At 44.4% G+C, this 13,798-nt stretch overlaps 1 protein-coding gene across 2 annotated transcripts; it reads right to left on the reverse strand.

Moving 5' to 3' along the window:
- Window positions 1-8,477: 8,477 nt before the first annotated feature.
- LOC118579222 (60S acidic ribosomal protein P1-like) lies at window positions 8,478-8,861 on the reverse strand. 2 transcript variants are annotated; one of them, XM_036180352.1, is made up of 2 exons: window positions 8,791-8,861; window positions 8,478-8,715 (listed from the first exon to the last, which is right to left on the reverse strand). In XM_036180352.1, exons 1-2 carry the CDS (start codon window positions 8,859-8,861, stop codon window positions 8,517-8,519), a joined length of 270 nt encoding a protein of 89 aa, XP_036036245.1. In that variant the 3' UTR covers window positions 8,478-8,516. The 2 variants fall into 2 exon arrangements, with proteins under 2 accessions (XP_036036245.1, XP_036036244.1); XM_036180351.1 differs by having other exon boundaries at window positions 8,478-8,861.
- Between the last annotated feature and the right edge of the window lie 4,937 nt (window positions 8,862-13,798).

A 13,798-nucleotide genomic window follows, 5' to 3' on the forward strand; every position in this document is an offset into this window, starting at 1 on the left:
CGTCCCAGGCTCTGGCAGTCCTTATTCCTGCCTTGCAGCCTCCATGGGTGCACAGGCCCCCTTCCTTGTTCCTCAGCATCTTTCTTTCTTCGCCAGTTTACTCTCATGGTTCAGAAGTTCCCAGAAAGATGGGACCCTGCTGAGAGCTCAGGTGGGTCACTGAGTAGGTGGGATGTACCACACATCTTCCTAACAACCTTCTGGACTGGGTGAACCATCTTTGTGGCCATAGGAGGGCATTCATAGGCCCTGCTCTTTCCTCCAGCTCTGGGTCTCCTTGTATTTCCATATTCCCTTCTTGGATTGCCTGTGGGTATAACTCTCCATGCTCTCTGCACCTGTGTGGGGATTCCTCCCCATCTTATGTCCAGCAGGATACTAGGTGAAATGGCCAACATCTCAGGAGGCAGGAACACAAGGAGGCTGTACAAACAACAGTGCCCCAGCTGCCTGGACATTGGCTCTGTGCTAGACCCAGGCCAAGGACCATGGGAAACCCTTCTTGGCCAGCTACAATACCTTACACTCTGTTCCCTCCAGGAAGGCTGTGCCTCAAGTCATGAGTCACATGGGATCTCCTGTTCCCCTCCCCCAGTCTCTCTTCTGGCCCTCTCTTGTCCTCCAGCCACCCCTGGTCACTGGCAGTGTCACACATTATGACTCGTTCCTATGTCCAAACACCTTACTGCTCCCACCCCTCTGAACTACATATTAAACTTTCAGACCTAAAGAGTGACAAGACATAAAGAATGAATGCTGGAGCTGGAGCTGGAGAGATGGCTCAGTGGTTAAGAGCACTGGCAGCTCTTCCATAAGTCTTAAGTTCAATTCCCAGCAACCACATGGTGGCACACAACCATCTCTAATGAGATCTGAAGCCCTCTTCTGGCATGCAGATGTATGTGCAGATAAAGTACTGCAGATATAAAATAAATAAATGTTAAAAAAAATAAGTTCCTTGGGGCTGGAGAGATGGCTCAGAGGTTAGGAGCACTGACTGCTCTTCCAGAGGTCCTGAGTTCAATTCCCAGCAACCAAATGGTGGCTCACAACCATCTGTAATGAGATCTGGTGCCCTCTTCTGACATGCAGGCAGAATACTGTATATATAAAATAAATAAATAAATCTTTAAAAAAAAAAAAAAAAAAAAGTGACTGCCTCCCTCTATACCGTGGTGGGCCTCATCCCATTTGTGCACTGTGGGAGAGGTTTGGGGAGCTGTTGTAGTCGTGAACTCTTATTGCCTGGAGCAGCCTGGAGCAGTCAACTACTGGCTTACTGTCTATCTCAAGCACCTTAAATTGTCAGGACAGTGAGGTGGCTGGGTTGTGAAATGCAGCTGCCTCAAAGAATTCTCTCTGATCACCTGGGAGATACTTCCCCCACGTGGGCAGCCAAGATCAGTGGCCTTTAGGGCCCTCTCAGTGAGGGCTAAGGGAGACAGTGGGGAGCATCCTTACCCACTGACACCTGGTTCTGCATCAGCACTCTTTCCACACCTCTTTGCTACCCCAGGAGGAAAGAGGAGCAAAGACAAGATGGAGCTGAGTTCAAGAGTTTCTTTCTCCTTTTTCTCCAACTTGAACAAAACTTTTAGGGTTGAACCTAGCTCTTGAGAGAGGATGTGATGCTAGCAGCCAGAGCAGCCCAGCTCTCTTAAGACCACAAGGAGAGACACTGGTTTCAGTGAAGGCCATAGACCTTAATCTCTAGACTGTTAACGTTGGAGTAAAATCAACCATGGTTTCAGTCATTACAAGGATCCATAGAGCTCACTGGCCAGCAAGGGTAACCTACTTAATGAGTCCCAGGCTAGTGAGAGGCCGTGTCTCAAAAAAGAGGGGTTGGGAGCTGCAGAAATGGCTCAGTGATTAAGGGCACTGGCTGATCTTCCAGAGGTCCTGAGTTCAATTTCCAGCTCACAACCATCTACAACGGGATCTGATGGCCTCTTCTCTCTGATGGCCTCATCTGCCATGTAGGCATACATGCAAATAGAGTACTCATATACATCAATAAACTATTAAAACTATGGGTAAAGCACTTGATGAGCAAGCCAGACCATCAGAAGAGCAGAGTTCATCCACAGCACCAATGCAAGCACATGGTAGGTGTGGTGGCCAGATTGTAACCCCAGAACAAGAAAGCTAGAGACAGGGTCCTGGAGCAAGCTGGCTAGCTAAACTAGCTCAAATGTTGAACTCTGGGTTCAAGTGAAAGATCCTACCTCAATATATATAGTGGAAAGCAACTGACATCCAACACACGCATAATACCATATACACAAACATGCATACACACACATACACACACACACACACACACACACACACACACACACACACACACACACCCCTCTCGAAAAGACAAGATTAAAAAAATAAAGTAGATAGAACCTAAGGGATGACACCATAGGGTGTTTTCTGAGCTGCACATGCATCCTCCCACATCTACACATTTGTACATATATGCACATGCACACACGAACACACACACAAAGTTGGAGACCAAAGTCACGCTTTCTACCTCTCAGATTGTCCTGTCTGCAGCTAATAATCTTGACCTCAGAAAAATATCGAACTAGGGTTTTCTTTTTTTTGTTTGTTTTTGTTTTTTGAGACAGAGTCTCAATATGTAACCTTGGCTGGCCTGGAACTCATTATGTAGATCACGCTGCCCTCGAACTTTTAGAAATCTGCCTTCCTCTGCTTCACAACTGTTGTTATTAAAAGCATGGGCCACCACACCCGTGTTGAAATAGTTTTTTGTTATTTATTATTACAAGGTTGGCTCTATGTAATTATACTGTAGTAAATGTTTTTGATCAAGGTATGTATAAATTTTAAAGGTTATTCTTATGGTTTGAATATCAAAGGTCCTGTCCCTCTCTCCCCTTACCCCAAGCTCATGTGTTTGAATATTTGGTCCCTCAGCTAGTGGATCTATTTTGGGAGGCCGCAGAGCAGTTGGCAAACAGGCAATAGGTTGATATAGGTCACAGGGGCACATCTTGGGGGTCACAGCCCACCTGATTTCCTGTCCTGCCTCTGCTTCCCGGTCACTCTCTGTGAGAGGCCACTGTCATGACACCCACCACCACAGACCCTCCCACTCTCCAGTCAGCATGCCTTGGGGAATTATATTCACCTGGCATTCACAGGGCCTCATGATCTGCCATGGTGAATTATATTCACCTGGCATCCACAGAGCACTCATGATCTGCCATGGTGAATTACATTCCCTGAACTGTAAGACAGAGTAAATCCTTCTTCCCTGAAGTTGCTTCCGTCAGATGTTTTTGGTCACAGCAAAGAGAAAAGTAACTACGACAGTCATATATCTAATTAGAGGAATCTGGGAAGTGACTTATAAACCCACCCAGTCAACACACATTGGAAGCCAGCACGAAGCCCATTCTGGGTTGGCCAGTGCCAGACACAGGGGCAAGTAGGATACAGTTTTCTTGGTTACTAGTTAATTAGCAGGGGAAACTTGGCAAAGGAACTCCGAGTCATAAAGTAAAGCAGAACCAGACAGATGCCAAGATGGGTCCGCACAGAGCTGGGATAACTCAGAGGCCAGACTCCATTCCAGCTTGACTGGAAAGACTGACAAGCATTCAGCTCTGGTTTCCCAGTTGACGAGAAAGGGGAAACCAGGGCTCTGGAACCAAAATGGCCCAGGCCCCACCTTCCCTCCTCCTGGGCTGTACACCCCTCTGATTCCTTCAGCAGCCCCTTCATTCTGGAATCTGCTTAAAAAAAATTATTTCTCTCAGTAAAATAAAATCACAGAATTCTCTCTTCAAAACTTCCTGCCCCTATGGTATTTGAATATTCTGGTGTCAGAAAGGAATGGGGTCATTTTCGTGGAAGACGTTTGTTATATGTAACCTGTCCATACCAGAAGAGCTGGCAAAGATACCACTGGCGAGCTTTGTCCAAATTTAAAGAAAGCAAGCACGTTTCCCTCAAAGAGACCACTGAACCCCTCCCAAAGCACAAGTGAGGAAGAACAGGCTTGCACCACAGGGAAAGGTATTTTGTGGGTTTTGTTTTAAGAAAGAACAGGCCAAATCAAGGGAAAGCTTAGGAGGTACCCAGCCAACCCTGTATCCTGGTAAATAAATAGCCTGAGATTTACATCTGGAAGTTGGAAGACTTGAAGTCAGTTATAATTGCACCAAGAAACTGCAAACACATTTAAGAGGTATAAATGCACTCATCTCATTTCCTGGTAACATTAAGGAGACAGGTAAATGGAAGCTATTACTTCCTGCTTTCCAGAAGGAATCATTTAGTCATTTACAAATTAAGTTTTAAGTGGCCACCGTACAACAGGTGGAGAGAATATAAACTGTAGAAAGCTACGCAATAAACATTTCTTGGGTACAACTATATTACCTGTAGAATGCCAGTCTGTGTAGCCTTGTGGGAGGGATATCTTAATTTTCTGCCAGGAAATGACACGTGAGAAGCTCACCCGGTTTCTTGCTTGGAACATGGAGAGAGCAGAGTAGATTCATTTTCTGGAAGATAGAGCCCATACAACAGTTTCAGAAGGGCCTTGGAAATCATTTACATTTCAAGGCTAGCTTAGCAGTACCTCATTTTAACAGTTACATAGTATGGCTGGGGAGGTGGCTCAGTGGGTAAAGTACTTGGCATTGTAAGCATGATGACCTGAGTTCTGATCCCAGCACCCATGAAAAAGCTAAGGACAGCAGCAGAGGACTGTAGGCCCACAGTTTAGGGGCCACAAAGAACATTCTGGCCTGCCAATCTAGCAGAATTGATGAGCTCCAGGCTAGTGAGAGATCCTGTCTCAAAAAATAAAGTGAAGAGGGATTGAGCTAGACGCTGGATAACCTGTGGCCTTCATCTGCACACATGTCTATACATATAACACACACACACACACACACACACACACACACACACACACGCGCGCGCGCGCGCGCGCGCGCGCGCGCGCGAGAGAGAGAGAGAGAGAGAGAGAGAGAGAGAGAGAGACTGAGACAGAGAGAAGGGGGCAGGGAGAGAGAGGGAAAGAGAAAAAGAGAGAGAGGAGGAGAGGAGAGAAAAAATCTATAGCAGAGTTTGAGGATTTACCTCGGTGGTAGGGGACTTGTATAGTAAGCATGGGGCTTAGGTTCCAGCCCCAGCCCCAGGGGAGGGGGCGGGGGCGGGGAGAAGGAGAAATCCTAAATTAAAATACACCAGAAGATGAGACTTTTCCTCATTGAACATTCTGTTTCCCCTTTCCCCCATAATAGTCCTTGACTATTTCCCTGTAAGTGTGGCCATGTGCTAGGCGGAAAAAAGAAAGGACCACCATCACAGGCTTGCGTTCAGCAAAGAGGCATGGAGAGCGTAATTGGGCCATGTGTAATTCTCTAAGCCCACAGTCACCATCAGTTTCATTTGCATATCTATCTTGAGGAATTATGGGATACCCAGAGCTATTTCTAGAATGCTATTTGCATAATTGTTCTAATCTTTTATGAATACGGTGACATGTGTGGTCTGACAAAGGATTTTTGAAAAAAAAAATTTTGTTAAGTTGCTTTATAGGGTTTGTAAGGATATTAGAATTAAATAGTGGTAGGTATATATTTAATAACCTGTCTCTATTGAAAGGAACACAATTACATAAAGCCATTAGTCTGCTGTCAATGGCTTATTACCCTTGCTATTGTTGTTCACTAAAAGTTTAATATTTAAAGTTTATTTCTTCTTCACTGCCCCCCACCACCACTTATTAGAAAGATTTAAATTCACTTAAACACCACGGGAAAAATTTCCAGTTGTTTTGTGACTCTCTGACCCCTGATATTTCTTAGTCTGTAGGTATTTGACATGTTTCTGGCTTTGGATGCCAGCTGCCAGAAAACAAACAGATTCACTGGTCTTTGCCATCCTGATGTGCTCACGATCAAATCACCTAGGTTTCTCCACTTCAAATGTGACCCTGGCTCCGCTTGGTTAGCAAGTTCTTCTTCTTGTGGGGAATCAAGACTGCAAGTGGGAAACACGTGCCAGTCTAGCTCTCCATCGCTGGAACATTCTCAGACCACAGTGGGGAGGAAACTCATTTCTGACCTGTGAACCCCGTGAGCCACGTCCTCTCCCTGATTCCTGAACCAGCCAGCCCCTGACAGGACCTGCAGCCCCATGCTTGCTTCTGGTCACATTAAAGGCTAACGTCTCCTGTCCTTGTCGTTGTTAATGTGTGCCTGTTGGCTGTCACCACACATCCATATTAAGTCTGAACACCCCACTTTGGGGTTTCGTCTGTCATCAGTCCCAACATCCAAACCAATTAGAGGTCAGTGTGAGGTTAATCCGGCTCTCAGAAGGACAAGCACTACCAAATGGACATCTTTATTTTTAAATTTTGGTTTTGAAACAGGGTCTCATGCTATGTAGGTCGGCTCAAACTCACTACATAATAGGAAGGCCTTGAATTTCTGATTTTCCAGTCTCCAGCTCCTGAGTGCTGGGATTATAGCTGTATGCCTCCATATCTAGGCACCACTATTTTATTTTTTTATTTGTAAATATTTGTTCATCTTTATTTTAAGAGTATTGCTGTTTTGTCTGTATGTTTGTTTGTGGGTCACATGCATGTCTGGGGCCCCTGGAGGCCATGATCCTCTGGAAGAGTGTTCTCAACAACTGAGCCATATCTCCAGCACCCCATGGTTATTTTAAAAGATAACAAACAGCTGTGGGATGTCTTTCTGTATGCTGTGAATATGTGTTGCTCTGATTGGTTGATAAATGAAGTTGCATTGGCCTATGGCAGGGCAGGATGGAGCCAGGAGGGAAAATCCAAGAGGGACAGTGGGAGGAGAAAGGAGAGGAAGAAGATGCTACTAACCGCCATCAGGAGATGCAAGATGTAAAGTACTGGTAAGTCACAAGCCACGTGGCAAAGTATAGATTTATAGAAATGGGTTAATTTAAGATGTAAGATCTAGCTAGGCAGAAGCCTGAGCCATTAGGCCATATAGTTTGAAAATAATATGAGTCTCTGTGTATTTACATGGGTCTGAGCAGCTGCAGGACCGGACAGGACACAGGAAAACTTCTGGCTACCACAAAATGAAGTTTAAAATATAAAAAAATGATAATGCATTAGAAAGAAATATTCAGCTTAGTGATCAGGGAAGAGATGATGAAGATGTTTACCAAGATGACTCCAAATAAGAGCCACTTGGGTGTTTTGAATGTGTGTGCTTTAGGAGTCCCCCCAAGATCCTGGCCAGGAGGTCAACTCAACCAGCTTTCCCTGGGCCTTCACTGCCAGGGCCATATGCCAGATATACTCACCTCTCCCCATGGCAGAGGAAGCTCAACTTCCTTTTAGTAAAGTGAGGGAGATTATATCTTCTCTCTCCCTTGATCAGAATTTAAGTCCCACAGTCCCACATGGAACAAATGATCCACAGAGGGCAGCTATAATCTACAGTTCTCCTCTTCTATTAATGGATTTCTCTGCTCTTAATAAAATGAAAGAAAAATAATAGAGGAATATGAACATTTGCCATGCAAAGGACTAATAATTTATTTTTATATTCCCATAAAAACACAGCGAATGATATTGGCTATGCATCTTGTGTCTGAGAAGCAAAATATCTTCTAAAATTTTACACAGGAACAAATACTCATTTATGTGAAGATTCTTGGCCTGAACTATTTGACTCTTTAATTTTGTACTCCAACTTGGGATTTAAAAAATTTATCTCAAGTTAGTGTTTAAGCTGGGTGTGGTAGAAGCATTCTCGGATTCCATCACTTGGGGGGCAGAAGCAGAGGCTCATGATTTCAAGGTAAGGTTCCACTACAGAACGTGTAAAGACAGCTTGGATACATGAGAGTCAGTTCCAAACTCAACCCTCTACCCAACAAAAGTAATTGTTTAAGAAGCCCACCCTTCCATGGCCCTCAGGGACAGAAGGAGAAGAGAGTGCTATACTTTGCATTGGATTGGATGGTTTGTCCCACAGTTGCTTCATGGTAGGCACTTGGCCAGCAGTGTTGGGAGTGGAAGCTTTAGGTGGTAGGGCCTATAGGGAAGTAACTGAGCCATCGAGGGTGATGCTCTTGGGGGGGGGAAATTTTAAATTCCCTTGAGAATCTTATTAGTGCTCTCAAAAGAGTTGTGTTGGCCAGTTTTATATCAACTTGACACAGCTAGACTTATCTGAAAGGAGAAACCCTCAACTGAGAAAATGCCTCTATAAGATTGGGCATTTTCTTAGTAATTGATGGGGGCGTGCAGCCCATGTGGGTAGGTGGTCCTAGGTTCTTTAAGAAAGCAGACTGAACAAGCCACAATGAACAAGCCAGTAAGCAGCATCCCTCCATGGCCTCCGCATCAGCTCTTGCTTCCAGGGTCCTGCCCTGTTTTGAGTTCCTGTCCTGACTCCCTTCAATGATGAACAATGATGTTGATTTTTTTTTTTTTAAAACAGGTTCATCTTTTTATTGGACATGTTAACAAAAGAGGTTTAGTCAAAAAGACCAAAGCCCATGTTGTCATCAGACTCCTCAGATTCTTCCTTCTTTGCTTCCACTTCCTTCTCCTCAGCTGGGACAGCAGCAGTAAAGTGGGCAGGACCGCCTGCTGGCACCACTCCAGCTCCTGGAACAGGCCCACCAGCCCCCACAGTACAGACGAAGCTCCCAATGTTGACATTGGCCAGGGCCTTTGCAAACAAGCCAGACCAGAAAGGTTCAACATTGACACCAACTGCATTAATGAGGGCATTGATCTTGTCCTCCGTGACTATCACCTCGTCCTCCTGCAGGATGAGGGTGGAGTAGATGCAGGCGAGATTGGAGATGGAGGCCATGTCATGGACTGGCATGGTGCTAGTCTCCAGATGAAGTGAGGACCTCACCACAACACAGCCTTAGCTTCCTCAGAAGGACTGAGTACCTTGGCGGCAGCTGAGGAAATGCATGATACTGATGTTTAAGGGAAAATAAATTCTTTCCTTCCCAAGTCTCTTTCTTCATGGTGTTTCACCATAGCAAGAGTAATCCTAACTAAGACTGGAGGGTTTTTTTGTTTGTTTGTTTGTTTGTTTTTGCTTTTTGAGACAGGGTTTCTCTGTGTAGCCCTGGCTGTCCTGTGACTAGCTCTGTAGACCAGGCTGGCCTCAAACTCATAGAGATCCACCTGCCTCTGCCTCCCCTGTGCTGGGATTAAAGGTGTGCACTGACAGGAGCTTTTATATATTAAAAACTTGGGTCCTCCTAGCTACTCCCCTCCTCAAGCTTCATGTGGCATCCTATGATTGCTCCCTCTCACTATCTACTAAGATGTAAAGCAGCCAGAAAATGCTCCTCAGAGCCTTCAAAACCCAAGGTAAGTATTATTACCTTATTTTGTTTTTTATTTTCTTTATAAAGAACCTAGCCAGGAACTGTGGAGCTTGCTCAGTCATCAAAGTGTCTGATACACAAGCATGAAGATCTAAGCTTGGATCCCCAGTGTGTGTGTGTGTGTGTGTGTGTGTGTGTGTGTGTGTGTGTGTGTGTGTTAGAAGAGATAGGCAGCCCTGTTATGGGATAATGTTGTGGAATATTAATTTTAAGATGTGTTACATTAGTTTATACTGTGGAATATTTGTTGCAAAGATGTGTTGCATTCTTTTATGTTTCATTTGTTTAACTCTGTGAAGCTGTGTTGCTGTGCCTGTCTAGAACACCTGATGATCTTCTAATAGGGAGCTGAATGGCCAATAGCCAGGCAGGATTTTTGAGGCAGAAATAATGCTGGGAAGAAGTAGGTGGAGTTGCCAGACAGACAGGGAGGAAGGAGGATGGGGAGTACAGAGAAAATGTAAACAAGACACATAAAAGAATGTACATTAAAAAATGCGGGGTTAATTTAAGTTATATGAACTAGTTAGGAACAAGACGAAGCTGTTGGTTGAACTTTCATAATAATAAGTCTCCATGTGGTTATTTGGAATCTGGCTGGTGAGACAGAGAAAGACTGTCTACAGATCCCTGAAGCTCATTGGCTGGAAAGTCTAGCCAAAAAATAAGTAGGTTCAGTGAGAGACTCTGTCTCAAAACTAAAGATAGGAGCTAGAGAGATGGCTTGGTGATTAATAGTATGTACTGCTCTCCCAGAGGATCCAAGTTTAGTTCCCAGCAAGCACATCAGGTGGCTAAAAACTCATTTGACTTCAATTGGGGGGTATCTGACACCTGCAGTCTCCATGGGTACCAGGACACAAGTGTGTATATCCACACACAGACATACACATAGACACATCATTAAATACAAATCTTAAAAAATAAAGGTGGAGAGTGATCTTGGAAAAGTACCTGATGGTGACCTCTGGTCTCCATACACACATGCCCCTGCCTACACATGCACACACACATATAAACAAGTATATACATATACAAGAACATGTACACACACAGAGAGAGATACACATACAGAAACCTAACAAGGGACATTTTGTCACAGTAACGGAGAGCAGAATACTATATATAGTGACAAGAAGATTATACTAAGTTGGTTTGCATTGGGACAATGAAGAGGAGGAGGGGTGAGGTGCAAGAGGCTGGGATGGAATGAGGTCACCACTGAAATTGTTGGCATTGAGGAGATACTGGGTGATAGCTCTGTGATGCTTCTTTTCAACATTTCTAAGAGGTTAAAATTTTAATTTTGTTATTACTCTGTGTGTGTGTGTGTGTGTGTGTGTGTGTGTGTGTGTGTGTGTCAAAGCACACATGTGGAGGTTGGAGGACAACTTTGTGGTGTCTCTTTTCTCTTTTCCCTTGTATGTAGGTCTCAGGGCTTGAACTCAGGCCATTCGGCTCGCATAGTGAGAGTGGTGAGCACCCTTATCGGCTGAGCCATCGAACTAACCCCTCCTCTTCAGAATGTCTATGTAGCCAGGCGGTGGTGGTGCAAGCCTTTAATCCCAGCACTCGGGGGAGGGGGGAGTGAGGGGGGAAGCAGAGGCAGGTGGGTCTCTGTGAGTTCAAGGCCAGCCTGGGCTACAGAGTGAGTTCCAGGAAAGGCGCAAAGCTACACAGAGAAACCCTGTCTCAAAGAACAACAACAACAAAAAGTCTATGTTTACATTGCCCATAAAAAAAAAAAAAAAAAAAAAAAAAGTTTTGCTGGTTGGGTTGTGTGTTTAAAGAACGGGCTAAACACCCTCATGCCAGCATTAATCTTGTCACAGAGAAATGCGATCCAGGAAACTTCTCAACAGCTTCTCGAACCTTAACAAAACACAGTTTTCTCCAAATTGGCCTGAGTTTCGTCAATGGAAATCCCCCTCACACACATACATTGCTTGTATTTTAATCAAGAAGATGAAAATGTGAATTTAAGCAATTGTGGAAATTTGATTAGCAGTATGACCTAAAGGCCAAATCATTCCTCAGTGATGAGTGTCTCTGGGCCCTTTGCTTTGGCACTGACTCACAAGTGACATGCTGTGGGTTTCTAATACTTTGAATGTATTTCATTTCCTCAGATTTTGCTGAGGTTTAGCGCTTCATAATTACTTCTGTGTCTGTGTGTACATGTATGTGTATACATGTTCGCAAGTATGCAGTTTAGTGTGGAGGCCGGGGGCCGACATCTGTCCTCTTCCTCAGTTGTTCTCGACCTTACTTATTGAGACAGGATCTCTCACTGTCTAAGCTCACCAAAGTACCAAGGATGGATGATTTGAACCCCAGGACTCCTGTCTTCCCTGCCCTGGCTCTGGGATTATGGGCATTTGCTGTTACGTTCTACTTTCTATGTGATTCAGGCCATTGCACAAGTGCCTGACCAGCTGAGATGTCTCCCCAGTATACAAAGGGTTAACTTTTACGATTATTTTACTTTTTGAGATGGAAATAAAATGTGTAATTAAAAAAAATATCAAACAGACACAAAGTAGCTGTGGCCTAAAGCACAGGTCCTCATCTGTACCTGCTGCCTCTGGGAGATGCATGACAATGTCTAAAGACCCTGCCAGTTGTCAGAGCTGGGGTTACAAGGAATCCTAGAACAACCAAGAAATCACTCACAGTGTGGAACACTGTGATCCAGAAAGTAAGCAGGGTGTGTGTGTGTGTGTGTGTCTGGACCATGGACCTGAGGAACTCATGTGACAGAATGCCTGGGAATACTCATGAGTGGTAGGTAATTCCAGAAAGCAGGCCATGGAAGAGCTGCAGACATGACGGTTTCAGACACTACAAGGAAGTCCCCAGGAGGGCACAAGGGCACGTCCTCAAAATGTGTATGCACTCTGAGCATTTTGTCACCACGAATCACAATTTAATGTTGCAATCCCCCCCCCTTTTTTTAAATGTTCTTAGTCTTTGGAGACTAATACACATTGTGTGGAAATAATGGTTTATGGACCAGTAGAACAGAAGTCCTGAGACTCAAGGAGAAGGACCAGTTGTTGGCAGATTTCAGGCAATGAGTCACCTGAGTTGTCCCCCTGGAAGGTCTACAATCAAGAGAGATCTGAGCTACAGGAGAGCCACAGACCAACTGGGTGGAACCCTCCTGCCCACCACCTGCCTCTCAAATGAGCTACACACTACCACCACTGAATTCTCCAGTGGAGCCCCTCCCTGTGTGCTTCCTTCTAGAGTGAGGAAGAAATCAGAGTCAATTACACCAAGGACCTAAGGAACTTCCAAAGACATTCAGCTCCTGCCTTCTGATTTAACTAGAAAACTGTCTTGTTGAACACTGTCTTCCACAGACGTGCCGTCCTTTATTTTTAATCAATGGCTTTTAACTATAGGTAGACCTTAAAGAGAAAAACATTTAAAAAGTATCTCAACACCAAGGCTTCATCCCAAACAAGACCAAATTAACGGACTGGAGGATGGTAGATGATGGGAAAACTGGGACCAGTACCTCCAAAACGGCTTGTCAGCTGAGCACAGTGGTACTTGGGAGGCTGGGGTAGGAACATGATGGTCACAGGCCAGCCTGGGACACACAGTGAGACCCTGCCTCTAATTGAGAGACTCATATATTAATAGTGCCTCTACCTTTGGGAAATGTGTATGCCAAAAACAGCCTGGTGTCTTTGGTGGAGTAGAGAATAAGATTGATTCCCTTAAGGATCCAGGGACAAAGGACTATCGTCCTTAGAATGGCATTAGAAAAGTTAACAGGGAAATCTGTTGCATGGAATGATGATAGCTGTTAGTGTTACATCCCCCACATAGATGTTCAATGTCTTCACAATAAAGAGCATATGAGGTGAGATACATGCTAACTAGTGCAGCTTAGCCATTTTACAATATACATATAACTCAAAATATTATGGCTACCATACACAGTCATATTTTATCTGCCAATTAACATTTTTTTCAACATTGGAAGATGTACAGATGTTAAATGAATGCATTGTGGGGGAAAGATAACAGAACTAATGAAATATCAATTCCAAGGATATTATCTGAAATGTGTGACAATGTGAAAATGGAAAGGTCACATAAGGTTGTCAAGGGTCTTATAGTGATGCATGCTAAACATTGCAAGTGTCCTGATGTTAAAGTTAAAAACAGCCCCTGCCTTCCATCCCCCAGGAAATGAAGCCAGGAAATAATGAGAACCAGAGAAGAGGATGATTGGACTGTGTTTGGTTTGTACCTCAACTGACTGCCTTCGTAGGGCCTTAACCAGAGCCGTATTGAAATGCAGATGAGCACCACAGCCCTTCAGCTGTGGGAGCAGTCGTTCTGGCACAAACAAGGAAAACAAGTTTTTAAGTACAAAGTTAAACAG

The sequence above is a fragment of the Onychomys torridus genome, chromosome 3, assembly GCF_903995425.1.
Source record: "Onychomys torridus chromosome 3, mOncTor1.1, whole genome shotgun sequence".
In the NCBI taxonomy this organism is placed as follows: Eukaryota; Metazoa; Chordata; class Mammalia; order Rodentia; family Cricetidae; genus Onychomys; species Onychomys torridus.

Bases quoted from the DNA above. Each gene is read 5' to 3' on its own strand.
- LOC118579222 (XM_036180351.1), bottom strand. From the start codon at position 8,861: ATGGCCTCCATCTCCAATCTCGCCTGCATCTACTCCACCCTCATCCTG.